At 38.1% G+C, this 25,864-nt stretch overlaps 1 protein-coding gene across 6 annotated transcripts in view; it reads right to left on the bottom strand.

Moving 5' to 3' along the window:
- znf385c (zinc finger protein 385C) overlaps positions 1-25,864 on the bottom strand; it is a 70,787-nt gene that overhangs the window by 6,674 nt on the left and 38,249 nt on the right. For 4 of the 6 annotated variants that reach the window (XM_057346658.1, XM_057346657.1, XM_057346660.1 and 1 more), the window contains 3 exons: positions 9,044-9,210; positions 7,878-7,988; positions 4,829-5,057 (listed from right to left, as the gene is read on the bottom strand). In XM_057346658.1, the coding sequence (XP_057202641.1) occupies positions 4,829-5,057; positions 7,878-7,988; positions 9,044-9,210 (507 nt within the window). The remainder of the gene's footprint in view (positions 1-4,828; positions 5,058-7,877; positions 7,989-9,043; positions 9,211-25,864) is intronic. The other 2 variants (XM_057346659.1, XM_057346662.1) reach the window with 1 other exon arrangement.

Here is a 25,864-nt window from a genome sequence, read left to right as displayed (position 1 = left end):
TATATAAAGCAAATTTCCCTACTGCTTTTAAACTCAGATTGTTCTAAGATGATTGTACCAGTAAGTTTACTGTAAATCAGTCTGCATAAAAGCAGCAGCCAAATGACAAATTAGTAGCAAACAAGCATAGCCTGGACCACTGATGGCATTTTGCAGTCAAATCTAATTTTTTATGTTCTATATGTCTAGAGGCAAACATGAGCGGGATTCACTTCTACATGACATGTAATGTACGCAATAGCTGTGAATTTATGAAGCATCTGAGAGAACTGAACTGACCTTTACACTGACTGTATTGTTTCTAATGTCATAGCTTTGTTTGAGTAATTTAACAGGGTTTTAACATGTGAAATGGCTTTGTGTGCGTGTCTGTGTAGAGCAAAGCCCAAATCATATTCACAATCTTTTTACATGTGTGTGATCATGTTGAATTCCCTTCTCCGGAGACACTAGTAAACTGATCCTTGTGTGCCTCATTGAGATTTACATTATACCAATTTCCCTAAAAGGGGATTTCTTAAGGGATACAAGTGCATTAAACCAAACTGAAACGTGTGTAGATCAGAGATGTGTGTGAGTGCGAGCACATGTGTGTTTGTGAGTGTGGGAGGTTTTGCTTCACACCAAAAAATGTGCGAAAGTTAATGAAATGGAGAGAATTGCCTTGGGTAACAGCCATCTCTCTGTGGAGTGTGTGTGTCTTGTATTGGGCTCATATAACTGATCCTTATGGACTAATGTGATCCAGGCAAGGGTGTCATATACGGATGGGATGGGTCATTGCCATGGCTCATTTTGCCTATAATTCTTCATTTCAAGGCAACCTGTTTCCCACATCTTTCATTGTCGATCATGGCATTTTGTAGATCAGTGAATAAATGCATGAATTAACAATTCATGTATGAATTGGTGGTCTACAGGTTACTGTAGTGTATACAGGTGTGTATACACGATTTAAGGTTCAAAAACGCTGTATTTTCCACATACCGTGCATGTTTGTATCTCCTCTTTGCTCCGCCTCTCTGAACACGCAGATTTTTTACAAAGCTCATCGCTCTGAAAAGCGAGGTGTGCTATGATTGGCCAGTTAACCAGTGCGTAGTGATTGGTCGAATACTGCAAGCGTGTGATGGAAATGTAACGCCTCTTACCATATTTGGAGCATCAGGTTCCAAAGCAATTGTACTGACAGGTACGCCCACCTTACTTGCGTAAACATTTGGGCGGTCTTAGTCAACTCATACCACGAACTGACGTAGATTTGTGGGGGTGTGGTTACACGAGGCGTTTCAGGCAGGTCTGGGTGAGCATTCGCTTTTAGATAGAATGCATCTTTTGTTCCTACACTTTCATTTTTGCAATTTTACGTGTCTAATACATGCATGGGCAACTTATAACACACCAAAGACACAGAAAAACATGTATTCGCACCATATGACCCCTTTAAGTCTGACCACCATATATGGAAGGTCATATACTGTTTCCGGGTTCAAACGCTCAATAAGATGCGATAGGCAAACGACAAAAAATGTTAATATACGCTCAAGGCGAGCTGTAAAACTAGCAGAAAACCACGATCCTAACCTTTATCTTCATAACGAAATCCCACATGGCCAGTCAGTGATTCATTTTTCATAATTTACTCAAATATTGATGTCGGAGATTCCGTAAGCCTGGAGACTGTAGTGTATACTGTGAGTTAATAAATCCTCCATTTAAATATGCGATGTGAGTAAAGAGTGTTCATTACCAGCTGTTTAAGCTGTAGCCCCACTTGAAATGAATAGATGCTTGGACCCGGAAACGGTATTCCTTACGTCACCACTTAACAACCGAATAAGGCAAAGGTTAGGGATTGCATCTTTATACTTTTTCTTCTGCTTGTATTTTGCCTTCATAAATGATTTTAGATCTGCTAAAGCATCTAATAAATGATGAAATGTTAATGATCTGAACATTGCCTAATTAATATTCATAAGCTTTAGTTTTTGCCAATTTGTGATGTCACAACCAGTACATATGCATCCAAGTTCAATTCTCCCCACCTCTTCTCAAACAAAAGTGATGCCTATGAATCACACTTTTGAAATTCTTCCGTTTTGGACAGCTCACTTACAGAAAGGAGGACAGGATTGAACATGCTGGCTATTTTCATACACCAGACTGAGTCATAATATCATTAAAATGCAGAAAATGTTTGTTCATACTAGATCTACGAGCTCATGATGAAAACCATTCGTGACACCGAGAGCATTTAAAGCATGTTTCAACAGCAGCTATACAAAGGACACCTCTAGAAATTTCCAGACCCCCTCCCATCTCCCCCTGTCCATTTTCTGCATCTCATGACTGTTAACAACAGCTGACAAGCTTGTAGAGTTGTGATTGGCCCCTGCAGCTGTGAGCTTAATAACGGTACAGTGCTAATTTCATCATGCAATCAGCTCAAATTGTGTGTGTGCGCTTTAGCATGAGAGGATTTCAAAATCCATCGAGTGATTAGCTCTGACTCTCGTGTGTGAATGTGTATGAGATGAGAGTGGCTTCGAGAGTGTGTTATCTATTAAATGACAGCGTTAACCCATCGGCGAGCAAAATCCCACAATGTGTCTGACTGATGCACTGAATGTATGCATGAATTAGACATTATTTACCTTAGCTCGCTAGTCAGGTGGGCAACCAACAAACTATACTACCATAAACAATAAGTGAGGTTTACTAGCTTATGTGGAATGTTTTCTATAAACCAGGTCCAGGGGTTCTCAACCTTTTTGACTCCAAGGTCCCCCCATTATATTCAAAAAGGCCCCCCTCCCACTCTCAAAAACTCATTTTTTTTACCCAATAAAATATTTTAGAGCTTGTCATTAACTGGAAATTGTACATGTTTATTCATTATGAAAATGGCCAAATAATAAGAAATATCTTTATTTTTTATTTTTTTAAATTGTTTAAAATACATGTAAAACATTAGTATTTTGTTGTTTAAACATGAGTATGAACGTTTTCTTTGCAGTATTCAACATCTCCAAAAATTGTAGCTTTTGTTATTGTGAGGTTTTAATTTTCTGTAAATAAATGCAAATAAAAACTATTTTCTTTTGGAATTGGGGATAAATGTTGTGACTAGTTCACTAATAAAACGAAAATTATAATTTTACTTAAACATGCACCTAGAAATAGTAAATACATTTTTTTAAACAGCTACAGTTTATGGTTATATACCACCATTGTAAAATTTATTTCCACATCTTAGAATAACAGTAAACTCATATAGGGAATAACACAAATAAAACTTAAAAATTAAGAATATTGCATAAAAATATTGAATATTTCATTTTATCACATAACTCCGTGAATTTGGTTGATATCTCTTTATTATTCAGCCAAAGCCATCCATTTCCAAACCATTTTTTAAAATATTTTAGATTTATAACGAAATAAATTAATATGTTGGTACAAGTTTTGTCCACAAACCTAATTTCAGACATTTAAGTATACACCTTCAAATGAAAAGATTTCTAAGGTCGAGAGAAACATTTTACTCAAGTGACCCTTAACTTTTAAAGGGTAATATATTACATATTTTACATATTATAACGTACAAGTATCTCTAGTATGAAGAGCGTGCTGGCATGTGCGAGCGCTAATTCAAACACAAAAACTTTGAGACAAAATTGCAACGGCTAATCTTCTCACTCTCCATCTCTGTAGCTTTTTAAAAATCTCTCTCTTATCTAATCTCTTTTCTTCCTCTCTTATTCGGCACTCTCTCTGTTGTGTCGCTATGAATGGGGGCCGAATATTAAAATGCAATTTGATGAGCTTGGCGTTCTCTCTCTCTCTTTTTGCCTTCTCTGTTCACTTTCATTTGTTCTCTCTCTCTCTTTCACGTTATCACTCTAGGTCTCGTTCCATGAGGATGGGAAGTCTCCTTTTCTCCCTCTCTCTATTTTTTTATTTCATATCCTTTGGGCCCACATTCTGTTTGCCTTTCAAATCATATTCTATAGAGTTTGGGCAGAAGAGAAGAATAGACAGTTTCAAATGATGAAATGGTAAGATTATTGGAGACCGAAGGCTCCGAGCTCTCGGGTGCATGGCTTGTTGTTCAGTACTCTGTTTCAATGCAGCACTTTCCTGTGACAAGTCCTCCACTCAGAACTAAAATCGTGTCAATCCACAGGATGAATGGATTTTTGAACTCTACAAATAGCTTAGCCAGGTGAGCCAAAAAATGTGCTTTGCAGGGCACGTCTACATTACCTGTGTTAAAGGAGCAATGTGGAGATTTAGCGGCATCTAATGGTGAGGTTGTAAATTGCAACCAATGGCTCATTCCACCTCTCCCCCTGCCTTTCGAAGCACTACGGTGGCTGCACAGAACTAACGAACTTACGAAAAGAGGCACATCCATCAGCGCTCGAATCAGTTTGATGAAATTCGACCATCTGTAGTAATAGTTCATAGTTTATGTATAACAACAAGTAAAGTAATGAGTAAATAGCTATAAAATAATATTATGTTAGACTGTGCTCTTTTGTGTTGTCATTATGCGCGTTTGGGTAGAATAGGTGCATGTGCGCATTTGCAACGTTTGTATACTTTAACCACCTCTGAGGATAGTGGGGGTCTCGAGTCACTGGCACTATTATTTTGGGGGTCGCGGGCTGAAAAGTTTGGCAACTTCTGTTCTAAGGTAATAAAAATATAACGCTTCATTAGGTCTTTATACACCTCTGAAGACATAGTTACGTAGATTTGCATTTCTGTCCACATATACGCATTACAGATCACTTGCACACTTATCATCTGTGAGTTCACTTACATCCCTCCGCAGCGCTGTCATTGGGCTGGACAGGAAGTGCGTCCTGACCACTTGTTTTCAGTCTGTCGCTGTCTCTCTCCCTGTCCCTCTCTCGATCCTTCTCTCGCTCTCTTTCTCGGTTATGATGTGCACTGTCGAGTTGTCGTCTCTGCTGTTTGTTCTTATGAGCCTCTAAAGCCTTCAGCTTACGAGCATGTTTATGGCCTTTATAATGAGCTTCAGCCTGATTCTAAAGAGAGAAATGACGAGACAGAGTGATTTACAGGTAAACACAAACATGCAGACATATACACTGGCAGTCAAAGATCTGGATACATTCTCATGACCTTTATAAAAAGTTCTTTACAAACCAAAGAATTAAATGATATGTTATTTTAAGAATAAAGGCTAAATGCTGTACAATATATATTTAGTAATAAAAAGGTTTTGATATGCTTAACATTTTATTGGTCTGTATACAAATAGCCGATTGTTCCATTTGTGTGATTTCATAGTTTTGGCAACTGTTTTTTAAAAAACATGCAAAACAGTAATAATAAAGAATGACAAGGTGTAGTACAGTTACACAGCAGAGAGATAGTGATTGTATTGTATTAAATGATTTAAAAATAACACACACACAGACTAATCTTGTAGTTTAACACAACACCTCCTCATAGTTAAAAACATAAAAGTTTGTCAACTTCAGCAATCCTCTGAAGCTCTAATCCAGATTTTTGCACAACACTATTAATTCAGCGTGTAATTAATGTGAACATAAGTTGATGACACGCTGCGCTGTGAATCCCTCACTGCACATTGAGGTCATTAAAAAAGCGATTTGATTGAAAAAAACGACACCGACACATTCTGTTGAAAAGCATACAGGCATGATTTAAAAAACTGAACTGAAAAAGTTAAAAACACAGTTTTCAGCTCACGAGTCAAATCTGAGGTTCAGTTCATCAAGCAAATATCAGGCTAATATCAGAAGAAATAAATGAGTTTGTGGGCTGGCGGGGAGTGATCAACCCGCTCAAATCCTCTTAAGTGCTTAGCAAATGACCCTCATTCAGGGCTGAGGGGACAACACTGTGTCTGCTTCAAACTGCTGCGGTGGAGGGCTGTTTACACAAACCCCTACCCACACATACATATTATTCGCACATACAGTATTCACACATGAGCACGTTGATATGTTTCTGAAACTTTCCTGGTGTTGCTGTTGGACTGTGTTACTTCGCACCATTTGGTGTCGCATTCCAAGAAATAATATTATTATTCTTCCGTTTGAAACCAAATTTTTTAAGAGTCACTGTACACCTCCATTAGAAAAAGCCCTCGGATTCACACACAGAGTTTCCCCTCCACTATAAAATGTGAATCAAAGATAAAATTCAATTCATTCAAATGGTACATTTCACTAGCTTATAAATCAAATCTGTAGAGAGAGAGACAGAGACGAGAAAGAGAGACAGAGTGAGAGAGATACAGACATAAAAATAGAGACTTGTATGGTGAACCACGAGCAGTAGGGAATTAATGAGAAATTGATAGACTTTCAGATGTCTTACTGAGCAAACGCTGTTGGGTTTCTTTCTGCAACATATCTGGGCTAAAAATGCCCTGAACAGCAGTAAAAACTCAAAAGCGGAGCTAGAAACGACATCCTTATTCAATAGTTTTCCTCTAGTTTGTCAATAGGCTACAGCAGGAGGACAAATGCACAATGATTAGGTGCATTACACATGTTTATTTTTGTGGATAAAATATGGTAAAATGGTTTTAGGGATGTATACTGTTTCTGAAATATGACCTTGTTTGTACTTTATGTGTTAATGTTTTGCAGCTAAATGTGGAATAAAAGCATTTGGGGCATGCTAAAATACACAACATAGTAACTATGATGCAAAACACCTACAACAACACATTGTATTACTGCACAACACTCAAAAAAGATCAATTATTAAACATAGTTTACATGACAGACATTTGTCTATCTTATACCAGGTTCTCTTTTTTTGTTAGAACAGCCTTTGAAACAACAATTCTGATCATTTATGACAGTTACCAGGCACATAAAACTAATGAATAATGAATAACGCAAATTAAAATATTTTTTAGCGGAATAGGAAAAAAACTAAGTAAAAAACATGAACCCTATTTATTATTTTGTGGAGTAATAAAAACAAGTCAACTTTTATTATTGAAAAGAAATACACTTAATGAAATTTTTGCTTGAATTGTTATATGCTAGTGTAGCAAAAAAAATATACAGTATATATATTTTAGATATTGTATTTTTAATTTGTTTCAACAAGATTGAATGAACAGTTTCCTCAAAATGTAATTTCTGTTACATATTACATTTTTGTACACATTAAATAGGACGCACATGCCATGCATATATAAGCTTGCTCTGATTTCTCAAACATATCACCTTGGTAGTGCAAATACACTCCTTATTCACACTCACTTCTTAAGCTGTATGTTGAATAATTTACATAAAGTAACCATTGAACTGCCAACTAACTACACTACTTCTTTGGGAAGGCTACTTTGTACAAGTAAAAATGTATAACCATGAAAGCAGTATAAACTTTTGTCTAAAAGACAAGACGAGACAGTAGTCTTTTGCTTCGTGGTAGAGACTATTGCTTCCGTCGTCTTGCTTCCATCTTCTGCAGTCAAACAGGAGGTTTTGGTAAACAACGGAATTAAATTATGACAGAATTTATGCTTCACTTATACATCACTGATTCTGACATGTGGTGTTAGTGTATTGCTTAATTTTAGGGTTTGGGTTAAAGTTAGTCTGGAGTAATTCTACCTTGCAATAGACATCAATGGGAAGTCCCTCTTTAGATAGCTACGTACTGTTTAGCGTGTTGACAAAAATGTTATATGCTCTCCTACTTGTAAGTCGCTTTGGATAAAAGCGGCTACCAAATGAATAAATGTGTGTGAGAAAATGAGAAAGAAAGAAGAAAGGGCCAAACTAGAGTGTGATGCTCGCTGTCTATCATCACAACTGCACACGTACGTACACACACACTCCGTACACACTAACCGTGGAGTTGAAGCGCAGGTGGCAGATATTGCACGAGATGACCTGTTTTTTCTTTAAGGACTGAGGAACACCAAACGTGTGGTTTATCACTGCCTTCTGCACAGGGTCCATCTGATGGAAGGGGAGGGAGAACGTCATGTTCAAACGGTTACCACAATAGTCATTTATACAAATGGCAAGTTCTTACTATCCTATTTAATTGACTTCCTCTCATTCAAACACCAGGCCGTCTGCACATTCCTTCCAGAGCAACCCTAAACCCTGACGCCCGGTTACTTTCCCATGACACCCTTCGCCAAGGGAACCAACGCCACATCACAATGACTCTGCAGCTGGCCGCACGTCTATTTGTTTTAGGGCCTCAAGAATGTTCTTGTTGTTCATCCGCAGTCATCCCTGACCAGCTGGGACACTGCCAGGTCAATATGTGTGTGTGTCTGTGCCTGATAAAGTCACCCATTGTTTAGCATTGGTACCGGAGTAGATCAAAAGATAAGTGTGATATTACAGCAGGAATGTAGAAGAGGCAAGAGGAGATGAGAAAAGAGAAGAAAGAGATGTGAATAGAATAGAAGAAATGTAGATGAGAGAAGAAAGAAGAATAGCAGTAAGGAAAGATTGGAGGTAGAGAACGGTCACTGACTTTGCTAAAGAGACAGTTGCATTTATCACTCCAGTGCAAACACACACACACGCACACAGATCATATCACAGAAGAAACCTGTATCCGCTTGTAAATCTATCAACAGACGTATATACTGTACATGATAAAATTTCACCCACAGTGTCTGGGATATCTTATGTTATTATGAACAGCCGAGCAGTAAACAAACACAATAAACAAAATGGTACATATACTGTATGTGTGTGTGTGTGTCAGTAATGCAGATATGAGAAGAAAGAGAACTCTGTTACACCTGATGCTTCTAAAACTATATCCTCAGAGTCTGAAACTAAATCTAGATTCTAATCTCAACCAATGCTTGAGTTACTTGATACTCCTCTGTTGTGCACTCCTCTGCACAACGTTTCAAAGTACCTGCACTGTTCTTAGCATTTACAGCTGACATTTGCGACCCAACATAATGGCTTTCAAATGATCAGAGTCAACCTTTAATGATGGCACATCTGGGAAAGTGAGGTTTGGAAAAGTTTTGGAAACTCACTGTGTTAAAGTTGGGGAAACTCACTGTGTTAAAGTTGGGGAAGAGGCTGAGAGGGGAGGAGCCACTGAGCCGGAAGGGCAGGAAGTGTTTCAGGTCCAGAGGTGACTGGAATGGGCGACCCTGAACCGGTAATGAGGCCAGCAGGGGGCTTCCCTGAGCAGCCGTACCTGAGGGCACAAACAACCAATCACATATAAGAGAATGATGCATAAAAAAACAAATGCCTAAGACAAAACAGTAGTCCATCACATTATAATCTACGAGGAGAAGGTAGATGCTTAAATAGTCAATTCATTCAGGTACTGCAATAGGATTTAATGAGATTAAAGTCATCATTATTCTGAAAAAGCATTGATTCAGTACATTCAGATCAGTACATCACTTATTCAGAATCAATGAAAGTTAACACAGCATGAAATTGAGTTCTAAACAAAGCTTTGGGAAGCTTCTCATTCATCCAGTCCTGTCATTAATAACCAGGGCTGGAAACGGGGGAGCGTGGGGTTTGTTGCGTTCATGCACATTCAACACATTACCTTTGTACAAAATAACACCTTTATGACATGATAATTATTTACCAAAATAATCAGATTTAAAGTGGAAGTTCACCCAGAAAAGTACTAAGCACTTCTTCGTCTCCTGCATGTAAACACAGAGTTGCACTTCTGCGTTGTGAGTCAGAGCGCCGGCATCCAATAGGGGCAAACCCCATGCGGCGTTCGGCGCACAAACCTGTCTACTTTTGAAGTGCTCTCATCCAAGAAGAAGACGAAGAAGAAGTGCTCTCGTGAACGCGCGCCATACACTGACAAGATAGAGGAGAATATATTGATTAAAGTCGGTATTTTGGTTTGTTTTTCGCACATAAAGCATTCTCGTCGCTTCAAAAAAATTCAACTGAGCCACTATGCGCGGGTAGACCAATTTAACGATGTCTTCAGTCCTTTTCTGGACCTTGGCAAAAACTGACACCATGATGTCTATGAGGAGGCCTGGAAATCTCTCGGATGTCACCTAAATATCTCGCCGGAGGTTCTCTAAACATGTTTAACGTCATGTGGGTGAGTAAAAAATCACACAGTTGATTTTTGGGTGAACTTCCACTTTAAGGTCTTTGCACATACAGTCGTTATTTCGTATTCGTTATCCTAAAAATTTGTGGCGCACAGAAACCTTGCACACTGAGTCCGATGCGTATTAATTAATCAGTTTCGAAAAAAATCGCAAAACAATACAGCCTGACCCTGCGTTCGCTCTGCCTCTCTCCTTATCTCTCCTTTCATCCCTTGCTTCTCTCCATTGACAGTACCTCGCTATAGGTTGTCCTCACTCTCTCTGCCTGCATTTTCTTGCATACCTGTCAACACTCCCGTTTTTCACATCCATCTGCTGCCATCCATGCGTTTTGTTATTTCTCCTGTGAAACGCCAGTATTTTAGTTTCTCCCGTGAACGCAATGTTATCAAGCTGTTCCGCAATCATATGCTCACCTGCCACTTTGTAATCCGCACTTTGTTTCTCATACAGTACTAAGGTGTTGCAAGACAAAGGGGATTCAGACGCCATCCTGGATTTTGGCGCTCGCTTGTACGGTGTCTCTGAATTGTCAAAACACCTTTCAATATGCTTGCTACGGATACGAAAAATGCAGATAATCGAACCCGGTCCTAATTTTTTTATGACGGACAAAAATATTGGAGGCAGTGTGTAAATGTGATTGACACAACGTGAGGTCATATTTATTTTTTAACGTGCGAAAATTTCGGACGCAAATTTCGGGCTCAATGTGCGATGACCTTAACTCTGTATTAATTCATTCATTTTGTGCGGATTTCATTCTCTGCAGTGGAGATATATCTGTTGCTATCATAGCTGCTGTCCTACTGAAACCTCGTATCAACATATTTCGTGATATTTATTCCTTCTCAACTTTGACAACACAGTATATATTCATTTTAAAAGTACAGTGTTTTTTTTTCCATTTCCTGAAAAACAGCGAATTTGGACATACAAGGTTTTAGAAGGACACTCTCACTGGCTCGTTGGCCAATAATTGGTATCGGTCGATTTTCACACTATCTGCCGATAGTTTAAAAACAGCCGATGATCAGGGCTGATATATCCTGTCAATCCAAAACCTTGGATGTCCAAATTTGCTGTTTTTCGGGGAAATGGAAAAAAACGCTGTTCTTTTAAAATGATTCAAAACTGTGTTGTCAAAGTTGTCAAGCACTTTTTGATACTTTTTATTGGTTAAATATTTGCTAAACCCAGTGACAAACATAAAGAGTGACTAAAAATAATGATTTATGGCAAAAAATAAAAATCACAAAATATGGCGATACAAGGTTTCAGAAGGACAGCAGTGATATAGAAAATTTTAAGAAACATAAAAAATCTGCAGATATCACTCTGAATAACTGGTATCGGTGGAGAAATTTAGAATTAGTGCATCTCTAGTTATTCATAATTTGTTATTTGTAAACAGCCTAAACTTCACTATTGTTTATTTTCAAAATGGTGTACACTGAAACTGAAACACACCGTAATGCTACAGGTCAGTAACCTACATTCATTTAAATTAGGCTATTACTTTTATCATCTTTGATGAAACTTGTCCTACTGACCTCTAGTTGAGTCATTACTCTAACCACAAGAGTGCTGATATGGATAGATAATGATAAAGATGGTGAGCAAAGGGTATTGATCACAACATTAATAATATACTGTACACACACAAACATACTCTTGATCTCAGAATTATTGGCTCTTAACTGGACCATATCAGCCTTGTACAAAATAATAGACACCATGGGATACGGGATTTTTAATGGTGTGTGTGTCTGCAGGGATATCATGTTTCTAATGGAGCAGGGATGTAGAGGTTTCTCATTTTCCAGTTGGCTGAATCTGAAATCCGGGAGCGTATAGATACTTACCCTACCACAAAGATCAATCAGTGTAGTGTGTACACACAGATGTGCACACACACACGCACGCAGGTCTGATATCAGTCATTTAACTCTATGTCAAACTGTCACATTTCTCTGTGTGTGTGTGATAGAAAGAGTAGACGGAAACCAGACAATTTATTAGATAGAGAAAACACACAACCAGCACCGTAAAGGAACAGTTGACCCAAAAATGAAAGTTCTGTCATCATTTACTCGCCCTTGAGTTCCAAATCTGTGTAAATGTCTTTGTTTAGATGAACACAGAGAATTATAATATTTTTGGAAGAATGCTTGTAACAAAACCAGTTCTTGGCCACCATTGACTACCATAGTAAGAAAAATTGCTTTGTAAATGTCTTTGTTCTGTTGAACACAAAATAAGATATTTTAAGGAATGTAGGAAAGCAAACAGTTCTGGGGCATTTTTGACTACCATTGTCATTTTTTCCTACTATGAAATTTATCCAGATTTGGAAGAACTCGAGGGTGAGTAAATGAAGACAGAATTTTTATTATTGGGTGAACTGTCCCTTTAATACACACCAATGCACAGACATGCTAAAAACAGTTAGGACTGGGTCCTGTTCGAGCATAAAGGTGTATATAAGAAAATACAGTACAGGAGATGTGTATAAGAAATGCAAGCTAATTACGTGAACTGTTCCTTTATATTCTTTTTTTATGGTTAAAAAACCAACCTATTTTGAAGGTATACACAGCTGTGCTGACGTACCAAATAAATTATTGTGTGCAAGTGTGCAATCTGTCTAACCAAAAATGGCAATCATAAAAAAAAACACATTCACGTACAGAATGTGACAAGCATTTGTTCAGCCTAAAACACAAAGCATTGACTTGAGGTGGCACAGGGTATTTGACTGTAGTGGACCACAACACACTGAGCAAAGATCTTTTTTCAATCTCCTTCCTGACAACATTTGAAAGGCGTAATTATGATTTCCAGAGAGCTGTAATTAACAGAATCCACAGCTCTTGCGTCTGTGTCTATCTCTCGCCATGTTTCTCTTGCCCTCAAACACACAAACACTGCTGTGTCCAGCTGGCCTCTCTTTTTATATTTCTGTCACATCACATATTTCTTTCTCTTTTGCTCTTTTGTTTCAAACCCCACCATCCTGTAAACTCCAGTATGTGTATATACTCTTATACTGTACATGTTTGAATATAAATATAAATGAGTCGAAAAGTCTGAGATCACCAAAAAAGTTTCTGTTTAGCAATTTCCAAATTTTTACAATTTGTTGATATTCTTAGCATGAGATTTATAGACCACTTCGGAAAATGTAAACAACGCTGGTCCAACGCTGGCTTCGTGTTTCAGTTTTTTAGCACTGCACAAACTTTTGAACAGAATACAGCCAACAGAATATTTATAACCAAATCAAAATGTTACCAGTATTTACATCTTGAGAAGTCGTCTATAAGAGATGAGATGTCTTTATTATCTCAATTATTTCTCCTAGACATCAATGAGATTTGGAGAGCAATATGTAAACTCTTCCCTAAGTCTCCTGTGTCTCAGGTATTTCTCCAGAGAAAAAGACAAAAAAATCTCACAACTGTCTTCATTTGAGTTTTAGAAAAGATCTCAACAATGTCCTAAACTCACAGCTCAGATTTGCTAAGTCTATAGTCAAATGTCAACATTATTATATATTTCTATATCAAAAATATGAACATTTTTCAATCTTATCAAATTTACCAAAATCCAAATTTATGTTAATATTGTACCCATAGTTAATTATCCTTTTTTAAACTTCTCAGCAATTTCTTTAGAAACAACTAAGTTGACGCTAAAATGCACTGATAACTGATCTCTGATCTGTAAAAGAGCACCTTCTAAGCATTAAAAATTTTCCTCTAGGAATATTTAGCACATTTTTGGCACAGAATTGAAAAACGACAGGCATTTTAAAATGTACCTTAGTTTTTGTCCTCTTTTTGCTATAATGACAGCATGCACTCGAGCTTGCCATGGGCTTTTGTGCAAACTGTGATGCACATTATCACAGCACGATCTGACAACGTTCTACAGAGCATCCCATGTGCTTCAGTGCAACCAAGAAAAAGGAGTTAATAGGGTCATTATTTGATAAGAGACCAAAAAACAGTACAGAACCATAAATATTTCTTCATTTTACGTCAGGTTTAAATAAGAAGAATCACAAATTTCCATGGAACCATTTATTTTGAATACATGCTTGTATGGGAGTGTGTGTGTTTACAGGGTTGGATGGAGGCATTGTCGATTGTCGCTCTTTCCATTTACATAACAGACATGCCCACAGCATGTACCACACACACACACACACACACGCACACACACATACACACACACACACACACACACACACACACACACACACACACACACACACGCACACGCACACACACACAACCTAAGCTCAGTGTCACACACACAAACGTACAAACAAGCCCTGTGGCAGTGGTGCCCTGCCTGAGTCCATCTTGAGATGAAACAGAGTGTGACAGCCAAGTCTGTGTGTTTGTGTGTGCGTATGCCCATGTATATATCTTTTTATTTCTGCTTGCGTATCCTTATGTGTGTGTGATGCGAGATGTGAGATGATGTGACAGAGAGAAAGCTGCATTTTGCGCTGTTGAGATGAAGAACACGCACGCGATGATGGTGGTAAGCTGCAGTGTGGCCATCAGCTCTCGCTGGATCTTTTTAAAAGCTCATAAAAATTCAGTTCAAGCCTGTTCAGCCAATCAGTTCAGAGAGAGTTTTGAACTGGACCAGCTCTGTTCACGTTTGATGTCTCAGTGGTGGACCGGAGGAACTATCAGATGCTACAAAACAGTTTGAAAAATAACCACTTTTAAAGGACATCTTTGTGACATTTTTAATTTTTGGTGTTCCTAATCTGTATACATTTCTTTGTTCTGATGAACACAGAAATAGATATTTGGAAGAATGCTTGGAGCCAAACAGTTCTTGGCCACCATTGAATACCATACATGACAATGGTAGTCAAAAGTGCCCCAGAACTGTTTGCTTATATATATTCTTTAAAATATCTTCTTTTGTGTTCAACAGAACAAAGACATTTATACAGTAATATAGCAGTTTTTCCTACTATGGTAGTCAATGGTGGCCAAGAAATGCTTGGTTACCTGGTTTATACAGATTTGAAACAACTTGGTGAGTAAATGAAGACAGAATTTTACTTTTGGGGTGAACTGTTCCTTTAATTAACAATATGCAGATTGACTGTTTGCTGTATTCAGATACAATGACAGAGTATCTGACAGAGTGCATGAGTTTAACACACTAAATGACAGAGAGTGCCAATCATTGCATTCCTCAGGTCCCTCTGATTCTCCCTTTAAAGTCCCCATGAACTGGAAGTTGCTATAGTTTTTACTTCCGTATTTTGACGCATTTCCAAGTGAAATGGAATTTCGAATGAGAAAAATAGTGTCCGTGGCTTTCGTATTTGTCTGCGATTTGATTAGATGTATAAAAATAGCGGTTGCATTTTGAAATGGAGCTGGCAGCAGACTGACAGTTGAAGGGGAGGAGTTAACGGATGCTCCGCCCAAGGCGTCTAACTTATGTAATTTATGGATAGTCATTAGAGGACCGAAGTGCATTTTCAGATTTTAACTGAAGTTTATGAGTGCACATGAATTTTAAAAAGAGAATGACCCACATTGATAAACTAAACTAAACTATTTACAATAAATGCTGCAATATTTCATGAAAAAAACCATTGTAATTTTTTATTTCACTGGGACTTTAAAGAGTAAAAATAAAAAAACTGCAGTTAGGTCCTCCATCTTGCAGTAAGGTTTCACAAAAAACACATTTCAATCAAGTCCTCAGCATCTCTTTTTCATCTCTACACCAAAAAAAAAACACATTTCGAAACCTCGAAACTGTCGAAACCTCTTCAACTCACTCTTTTTATTATTTCCTTTCATTCTGATATGTACCTATTTACCTACCTCTTTTGTTTGCTCTCTATTTTCTTCTCCCTGTTCTTTTTAAGAGAACAATCCTAAAGGAGGAGTGTGTCGTTTTTGATTAGACGTAACAGCGCATGAAGAACATAATGATTGAGGAAATGATGGAATGATTGTAGGCTCCACTGCAGCCGTGTGTGTCAGATGGACAGAAATAAGCAGAATTAATTAGTTGGAGCAGGAGGAGTCTTCCAGAACGCTGAGGTCACCCAACATTGACCTTTAAAAAATCAGGACATCTGATTGGCTGATGATGCAGATGAAATATAATTAACTTAATATGCACAAATCATATTAGGTGAAGAAAAAGTAAAAATGAAGGAGATATTATTTCATCCTCCTTGTCTTGTCTTTTGTTTTGTCTATTGTTATTTAGTGTATTTTGTCTGTTATTTTTCAGTTCACCTGCCAACTTATGGAATCAAGTGTGTAAATGGGCAATTCTTAAAATATGCTAAAAATGGCTATTTTTTAGAAAGAAAAATCCTTACTATTAAACCCAGTTTTAAAGGCTCCAAGAAAGAGAGATGGACTGTTCCACATCAAAAATAAAAGTCACAATATTTTTTTTACAAAAATAAGAAACACATTTACTATACAATCTTTTATATTTTTAACCAAACATCACACAAACCAATGTTTTGACATTTGTTATAATGTCTTGATTTTTTTCTAAATATGCTTTGGATATTATCTTCTTTCAATAACTTTTTTTTTCTTCTACATAGGTAAATGCATTTTAGTATGGTTGTAGGAATGCCAAGGTCATGGGCCAAGGTCATGGGTTTGAATCCCATGTCAAAACGTATACCTTGACTGTACTGTATATTGGATTAAAACATCTGTCAAGTGCATTGACTGTAACTATAGTATACAATCATACTAGCATAATTTTATTGCCTTACAGTAACAAGCGTTCTCTTCAACCTCCTTCAGTCAAAATTTTCCAGAAAGATTTTGCTTGGTAATTAAACAAGGCAGGCGGATATTATTTGTGTTGCCTGCATTGTGAATGTACTGCTGATGTAACGCTGGACGGGCTGCTACTGAATCAGAATCGAAAAAGTGTTAGCAGGCCCAAAGAAGACAATAAACGACGTGATTAAATGATAAGATCAGAAGGCGGAGCGTCTGAGCGTGACTAGGAACCTAAAGCAAAGAGAGCTGTGCAGCCCCGAAAAATATTTAGCCTTTCTGAATAACAGACATCATAAACTCTACATACAATTTAAAATCATATAAATATGAGTAATATGAACACCAACGTGATTACAGTCATGGTAGAAATGCACATTAGCACATGCAGATACAAACACACTCCTGTATGCTGCAGTAAGTGCAGTTAGATACAGAACGGTGGGGCAAAAATACTCCCAATCAAACAAGTAAAAAAATAAAAATAAAGTAAGGAACTTTCTATATGGAGAGTTCATTTACTTCCATCCACTCCATTCAATAACTGCAGCCTATCAACAACTAACATATTTTACACCTATAATGTCAAATAAAGGCTCTTAACTAGGTGTGTAAGTGTGTGCATTCCAGAAAGAGAGAGGGAGGGAGAGAGAGCATCATCAAAACCAATGGTGCAAAGCGGGTAACCCATCTGCCACAAAGGAACAATAAAGCCTAAGGCTTCTCTGTGTGTTTGTGTGTGTGTGTGTGTGTGTGTGTGTGTGTGCGTGTGTGAGAGAGTGTGTGTGTGTGTGTGTGTGTGTGTGTGTGTGTGTGTGTGTTAAACACCCTGAGGGTGCACAATGATAAATTACTCCTTTTTTCTTTCCCCCCCAGAGATGCAGGCTGAAAGAAGGAGGGTGGGAGGTTTGGAACACGACCGCAGATTGATAAAGAGCAGGAATTGCAGGACATTATTATAAAATCAAAGCATCACACAGATTCAATTCGTCTGTTACGCTTCTGTGAGGCACAGCAGCACGTGGAACAAGCCACCATGCAGATGAGGAAAAACACAAGGAAAGCGAAAGTAGAGGAAGTGTGTTTTTATTTGACTACAGGCTGAATATATGCAGAAAGAGAGAAAGAGAGAGAGAGAGAGAGAGAGAGAGAGCACTTGCTGTTTTCTTATCTCAATCAGACCGCGTGTTTGTGTGTGTGCTGGGAGAGAGTGGAACTGATAGTGACAGTTAAATCTTGCCAAAGGCTGTGCAGTTGTTACACTGATAAGACAATGTTTCTTTAAAATGAGTTTTGCTCTTTTGAACAGCAGAAAATCTTCAAAAAAATCTGTATACTCGGGAAAATATGCCAATTGCATCAGTACAAATTGTAATTAATAAGCCAATCGTTATCCATAGATGATTATTTAATAATGATTATTATTGATATGAATAATTATGATCAAATATTGTATTATTAGAAAATATTTATTATTATTAGCATTAATAAAACAAATGTAGTTGTTTGGGTGTTGTTAATGTCAATGTTTTGATGTTGTTTTATTATTTAATTTTTACAGATTCTTTTGTTATTTAGTGGGGTCCAAATGTCTGGGACCACCAGTAAAAATTTGTACATGGGATTTTTTTATCAGCATTACAATTTAAGTGAATAGATAAAATGGACAACTTTTTCTGCCACCCCTTTTTAATGACTGTATGTTGTTGTCATTGTTTGACTGTACATGGAAATCTGACCATTTGTACAAGAAAAGTTAAATATTCAAAGTTAAACACACTTATATAATTTTTTTGACACATCTTTCTATCTTTCAACACACGCACGCCAGGCCCGGCTCCAGACATGAGATGAAAGGTGGGCCAAGTGATTTTCCAGGTGGGCGGAGGGGGGGGGGTAACTTTCAGCATTAACTTTCTGCTCATTTTAGAGAATTCTGTCACAAACTCACCCATGTCCAGTCCATGTGTTATTGATTTTTCATGAGCTAAAAGTACAAGTTTTTTTTCTCACGCAACAAGTAACAAAATATTACGAATTCCTGGTTAATGCATTTTTAAACATGTAGTAACTAAATATGGCAGAGTTTCAGGAGAGACAACCAAGAGTGAATCCACAATACACATTTTTGTCAAACGGGTAGGGTCGGGTACGAAATTAAATTAGTGGTGCTGTCGGATGTCGGGACGGGTGTTCTTTTAATTACTGCGGGTGCGGGTTTATCAAACAGGACCTGTGCTGGACTCTGTCGCAGAGTGGCTGAGAGAGAGAGAGAGTCGCACCAAGTCCGTTCACTGCAATGGAACAGTTTTTTCACAGCAACAGCAGTTCACAGATCCTCTCTCTCAACGACTCTGGATGGAGACAGGGTGGGCAAAGCTTCTAATAAGGTGGGCAAAGCCCACCCTGGCCCCCCCGTGGAGCCAGGCCTGACGCACACATGCACGCAAATCCACAACACAGATAATGACAGCTCAATCAGGGCCACTTATGAAGTGATGCAGAGTGACAGATGCTTAGTGGAGTTCATTTCCTGTTTAAATGAAGTCATTTCCTGTGTCAGTAGCTACTTCAGAGCAGTGACCTCAAAATAAACATCACTTATTACACGCATAAACACCAAAGAAAAGAAAAGTGTACGCATGCACGTCTTTTACTCTGAGAGAGAGAGATTAGACACGTCTGCCATTAATTCAGACAGAGACTGCAGCGGTGAGATAAGGCAAAGTGGTTTTAAAATCTCATTATTCAACCCGCATACGTCTGTTACTAAGAATGTGACTGCGAAACGCATAAATGTACATTCTAATGTAAGCCGAAAATGGCGGCACATATATCAGGCAGACAGAGGGCTAAGAAATATAGCGATTGTTATATGTATCTCTTGTCCTTTCTGTCTCGAACAGCATCGAGCCTCATTACTAAGCAGGTGCTCTTTATCTTTTTGCATATCTATTTATCGGATGAATAGGCGCAGCACCTCTTGAAGGGCATAGTGTCATTGAAATGTCCCTTCCCACTCTCCCCGTTTCCTGTGAGCGTGTGAATGTGCTTTTAGAGGCTGCTTTCGCATTTTATCAGAGACTCTGGCAAACAATTTGGGTGCAGTATTTGGCAGCAGTGGTCTGTAATTGTTTTAAATAAGCCTCATGCGTCATGCCAAATAATGGCAGCTCAATGAAGACATTAATCTACATAAGCACATCTTTGCGACTTCATTTGCCGTCCCCCCCTGTGACATCAGCCGCCCGCCACTACAAATGGTCCCTGTGGTCCCTCTGCTAACTGAAGACGCGTCGAGTTATTAACTGCTTTGGGGAGTTAACTGAGGATCGGCAAAAGGATAACACTTTTGACATTAATTCCTTCATCGTTCTCTCCTTTCTTCTGTTCTGATCTCTGGAACTGTGGTGAATGCAAAAAAAAAGCTTCTTTTTTCCGGTCTGAGCTGCATAAATGGGTAAAATTACAGTGATGATGATGGGTGCGCGCGGCTGTATTCGCTGCCTGGCCTGTCAGTGCTGTGGTGTCATTCGGTGCGTAGATACTGCATTATGCAGGATTCATCCAGACAAATACGTAAAAGACCTCAGCAGGACAACAAAACAGCCGTGAGGAATTCAAAACAAGGCCGATACACACAAGTATGGCTGTATCAACTGATTTAATTGGTATTTGTCTCTTTTTAAGAATAAGGTAGACTTTGGTGTCACAATTACCTTTTAAAAAAGCATCAGATGCCCAAAATATCATACTTTTTTTGTTGTATATTAGGAACTAACTGTTATCTAACATTAACACGAATTAAAAGTCTGTCTCTCCCTATGCTAATAATGATGATTCTGACACCTCAGAGGTCCTGACTGTATCTTGACAAAATAAAATCATAGTTTACAAAAAAATATAAAAATATTTTTATAAAAATATAACACCTGAAAAATAACATTATTTTGATATATTCTTCAGTATGATGATAAGACAAATAATCTAATTTCTTATTTCCCCATTGCATTCATCAAGCTCAACCCATGGTATTAAAAATATGAAATAAATACCAGGTTTTTAAACTGTAAATCGGTAGTTGACAAATAGACCGTAAGCTACCATGTGTCCTAAAGTGTAACATTGCAAAAATGTTCAAAACAAAGCGTTAACAATATATTATTTTATTTAATATTATTCATATTTATATTTACAATATAAAATAGCATAAAAGAGATTTATCTTCATTGCTAGTTTTTTTCTGCTGTCACACCATTTATTTGTCTACCCATGTCCCAAAAATTTTTCACAAAATGGAGAAAAGCTGCAAACATCAAATAAACTAAATACATAAAAAACACAATAATACTACTATGAAGGTATTCTGAAGGTCAAGTGCCTCCTTTCACTGACCATTTTTTCCACTTCATTTCTTATAGTTTCAGGCCCTTTTTTGTAGTATCCTATTGGTGGCAAGCGACGTTTGAGTAATTTACATTTACATTACATTTCATTTTGATGATTAATCGGCAAGTAATCACGACAGCCCTTCTCAAACAGTTATGCATGTACATAGATCTATAGAAACACACATGCATATGTGCAAACACACAAACACACTGTCAAGGTGATGCATGGACTTCACCTTCAGGCAGTAGATTTAGGCCGACAGAGCACATCAGAGCCAATACAATGCACACACACACACACGCACGCACGCACGCACGCACGCACGCACGCACGCACGCACGCACGCACGCGCACGCACGCACGCACACACACACACACACACACACACACACACACACACACACACACACACACACACACACTCAACATCAGTTTCCTTTTCATTCTCTCTATTGTTCTGTAGCCTTGGTGTATCTCAGAGGAAACATATTCCCCACGGTGTTAAGTGAAATGACCTTATGTGTAACAGAGTCTCGCTCTAAGCAGTAATATTCTTTATCTTTTCACTTGCTCTCTGTAACACATATACATGCTTTAAAACACATCAACCATTGATAAGATTTGATTGCATAACTAGCACACATTGATCTTTATTTGCTTTATCAATACAGAAATAAGCCAATCAACCGATCTACAGACAAAGAGGCTAATGGGCTTATCTGACTTAAACCACAGAAAATACACTAGACAATATCATCAATATACAGTATATATATTTATCAATATCTTAAAGCCATATTCTAACAGCTGTAAACTTCATAAAGAAAGGCTAACCAATTAACCTTTAAAGAAACAGTTCACGCATAAATTAACATTCATTCATAGCTTATTTAACCCTAAACCGTTCCAAACCGTTCTCTCATATACTTTCTCATATGAAAAATAACAAGCAAAAGCATAGTAGTCCATACTAAGGCTTGGTGATACACCAATAAAAATGTTTTAAATATACTACACAGATTTCCAGATCTGATGTATTTGCTCTAATAAATTTTAAACAGATCAATTTATTTTATTTTTTTTACAAAAAATTTTAAATGCCACAAAGAGACAATTTTTTTATTGGCAGCAATATCACTGCAGTATATTGACTAGTCCTGGTGTTACATACTTCAACTCCCCTAAAGTCATATAAAAATGATGCAAGAGGGACGTGTATCACTCTTTGCTAAATCTTAATATTCCAAACGTGGCTCACAAATCTAATTTACATAACCACAATGAATTTTTATCAAGTGGGTAACATGTAAATTGGAACTTTTTATATTTAGTAACTAGACATAAAGAGCCCATCATTGACCTGATAAGAGGAGAGTTTAACAGCTCATAGGAGAGAAGAGGAGAGGAGGCGAGAGAAGAGGTAGAGAGAACAAAGTTGAACAGTCCAGAAGAGAGCAGGAAAAGAGGAGAGAGGAGCAGAGGAGAGCAAAGGAGAAGCCCATGGGCAGCACTGACCTTCTCTGTGTTAGCCTAAAGACAGGATTACCTCCCCAGACTCCTGTTTCCCTCCGTTAGAAACCATGGGTGTGATGCTGTTTCTAGGCCACCGAACACACCTCCAGCATCCCACAGTGCACCCATGTATCAGAGAGTCCAACACAACAAAACAATGCTGTGTGTGTGTATGTGTGCGCGTGTGTGTGTGCGCGAACATATGACAAAGTGTGAGAGTCTGCCTTACCATTGTTTCCCCCCCTCATTTTTTCTCTCTGGGGACATTTGTAGTCGAAATAGCTGGCCTTCCAAAATCCCCAAATTACCCCCAATCAACCCTGCCCTTTTTCTTTCAGATCCATCTGTGTGTGTGTCAGAGGAGGGGGGGTGTCAGGTTTTGCCAACAGTACATCATAGAAAACCCCAAAATCCTTTGCTAGTAGAATATAAGCTAAAACATTTTTTTTACACATGTAAGTTTAGGGAATAGAAAAACACACAGATCTGATTGGACACAACATCTCTTTAAAAGAGCCCTGCTGGGAACATTAACACCAGCACGAGTCACATTAAAACCTGCTTCTGCCCCTAATGACCTCCCCTAATGTCTCACTCTCTGATCACTTTCAGTCAATACAAAGTAGAGATAGTGCTCACATGCCAAAGTGACCTTCCCAGCAGTGACGGGGGAACTGAATGACCAGTCGGCCTGGAGGACAAGGAGCGGGGTACCTATTTTTGTCATGTGGGCATAAGCTGGTCCTGCGGTTTCTCTGTTGCCTCCTTTGGGCTCAGTTCCCACAGTGAAACTGTGGTACCAAAATGGCTTCCACAGCAGAGAGGATGTGAGAGGAAAAAAACAATTTGGTGCTGCTGTGAAGATTTGCTTCACAGCGAGAAAGAACTGACTGAAGAAAAAAGAGAAATAACTAACAAAGAAGTACTGGCAGCAACGTCTCTAAATGTACTAAAAATCACCAATGTAATTGTGAACAGCTCTATATGACTTCTAGGCTGACAAAGTAACATTTCATACAATAATGTGTTTTTGCTCTGTAAGATTAACAGATTTCATGTTTACTGCTAAGAAACATGAAATCTACATTCTTATTGTAAGGAGGGGGGAAATTATATTAAAGATTTTTTTCAATACCATAAATGTTCACACTGCATGACAAATAACACTGCAATGTTGTCGTGTGAAATCACAGCGTAAACAGCTCTAGACTCTAATAACAGCAGACACGGAACAGCCCGTGCTTTTTGGCCAAACAAAAAGGCTCTCTATCTGTGAGTCATTTAGTGTGTTTAAGTTCACTGACATCAGGTTTTCATGTTTTTTGGAGGGCAGAGTTTTGAAAAAAGGGCATGTGTTAAATTCATAAAAGGTTAAATCTTTTTTCAACTACCCTAAATATTCTATGTACTTATGTGTATATTCATATGGCCTTTTCGTCTTAAACATTTTTCCAAAAAAAGCCTTTTCAGCTTTTATAACAGTGAAGAGATGGCGAGAAACCATACAGGGCAAGAGAGGGAAAAGACCATGGGCTAAAACTCGAACTCAGGTCACCCAAAGCGCTACTGTGTAATATGTCAACACGCACCCCACTTGACTTTGCCAACTTGAACGTCTTACTGTCAACTTTAATTTATCCACTCCATTCTAAAATGTGATCACTCTAGCAAGGAAAAGTTACATCTTCGCTGTAGCAGAACACAATTACTCTACTTCAGCAGGTGTGTGAGAGTCTAGACACAAACACACAAAGACATACAAGGCAGACACTATTGTTGTGGTAGAGGTAGAGGAAAAACTTAAATCACAAAATCGCTTGTTTGTGCGCACATGGGCGTATACACACACACACATTCTCTTAAGCTGAAAAAAGCCAATCTACTGCGGATGAAAGACATTCCTTATCAACTCCCTCATAAAAGAACAGGAATAGAAGGTATTTACCCAGAAAAGGAGACTAAAGAAAAAGAAAAGCAAGTTGTGTGGGTAGAAAGATTAAGGGGGGGTTGCAGAAGCACTGAGCTGCTTCAAAGAGCTCAACTGTCACTGTCTAATCAGAGAAAGAGAGAGAGAGAGTTTCCAATATATGTACAGAACATTACATTATTATATCCCTTTATTCTGCTACTTAAATGTATTAACTGTTTCTATATATTTACATACATTATAAACCACTTTAATGTTGCACTACATACAACACACTTTATTTTATTTTATTACTATAATTATCTTTCTTTTCGTTTGTATACATACTTGCACTATTTGTATGCAGCCCAGCAGCAAATGCTTTGGCAACATGAATGTACACTTTGTCATGCCAATAAAGCACACTTAAATTGAAAAATTTAAATTGAGAGAGAGAGAGAGAGAGAGAGAGAGAGAGAGAGAGAGAGAGGAGAACATTGACCATCATCAGTTTTCTGTCCCTTTCAGGTAAATACAAACACAAACAAAAATCTCTGCTCATCCTGTATCCCCCCACCCCATGGGTCATGGAGTCAAGTGCAAGGTGAGTTGGTGCTTAACAACATAAAAGCTCAGCGTATTGACAAAGACCCTCTTCAATGTACACACAGTCACTCACAAGCAGTTTTCATAAACATTTTAACACACCTACTGTAGTTGGTCATTTTTTTGTCTCTGTAACCCCTGCAGAGAGCATATGCATTACCTCTTGTCAATGTCACACAAACACGCACATACACACAAACGCATCAGATGTACTGACAGGCCAATCAAGCTCATGCCGTCATTTCATTTGAATGATTTACCCTGTCACTCATTTGCTGTTCTACAGGGAGCCGACACACACACTCTCATTTACACACACACACTGCGTCACTAAATACACGAGAGCTCAAAATGAATATAACCTCCATTAATGAGGGGGAGGCTCAAAACCCAAAATGTTACTAATGGAGAAGGCTTTCAGATGGTTTGTTGTGGGCGCCAGTATAATATGATGCTTCAGTGCACCGCATCATGTGTTCATGGGCTGATAAATGTGGCGGTAAATATATGTGTCACGAAGGCCAT

This window comes from Triplophysa rosa, linkage group LG11 (genome assembly GCF_024868665.1).
Source record: "Triplophysa rosa linkage group LG11, Trosa_1v2, whole genome shotgun sequence".
Classification (NCBI taxonomy): domain Eukaryota; kingdom Metazoa; phylum Chordata; class Actinopteri; order Cypriniformes; family Nemacheilidae; genus Triplophysa; species Triplophysa rosa.
This window is presented reverse-complemented; position numbering and strand designations above follow the sequence as displayed.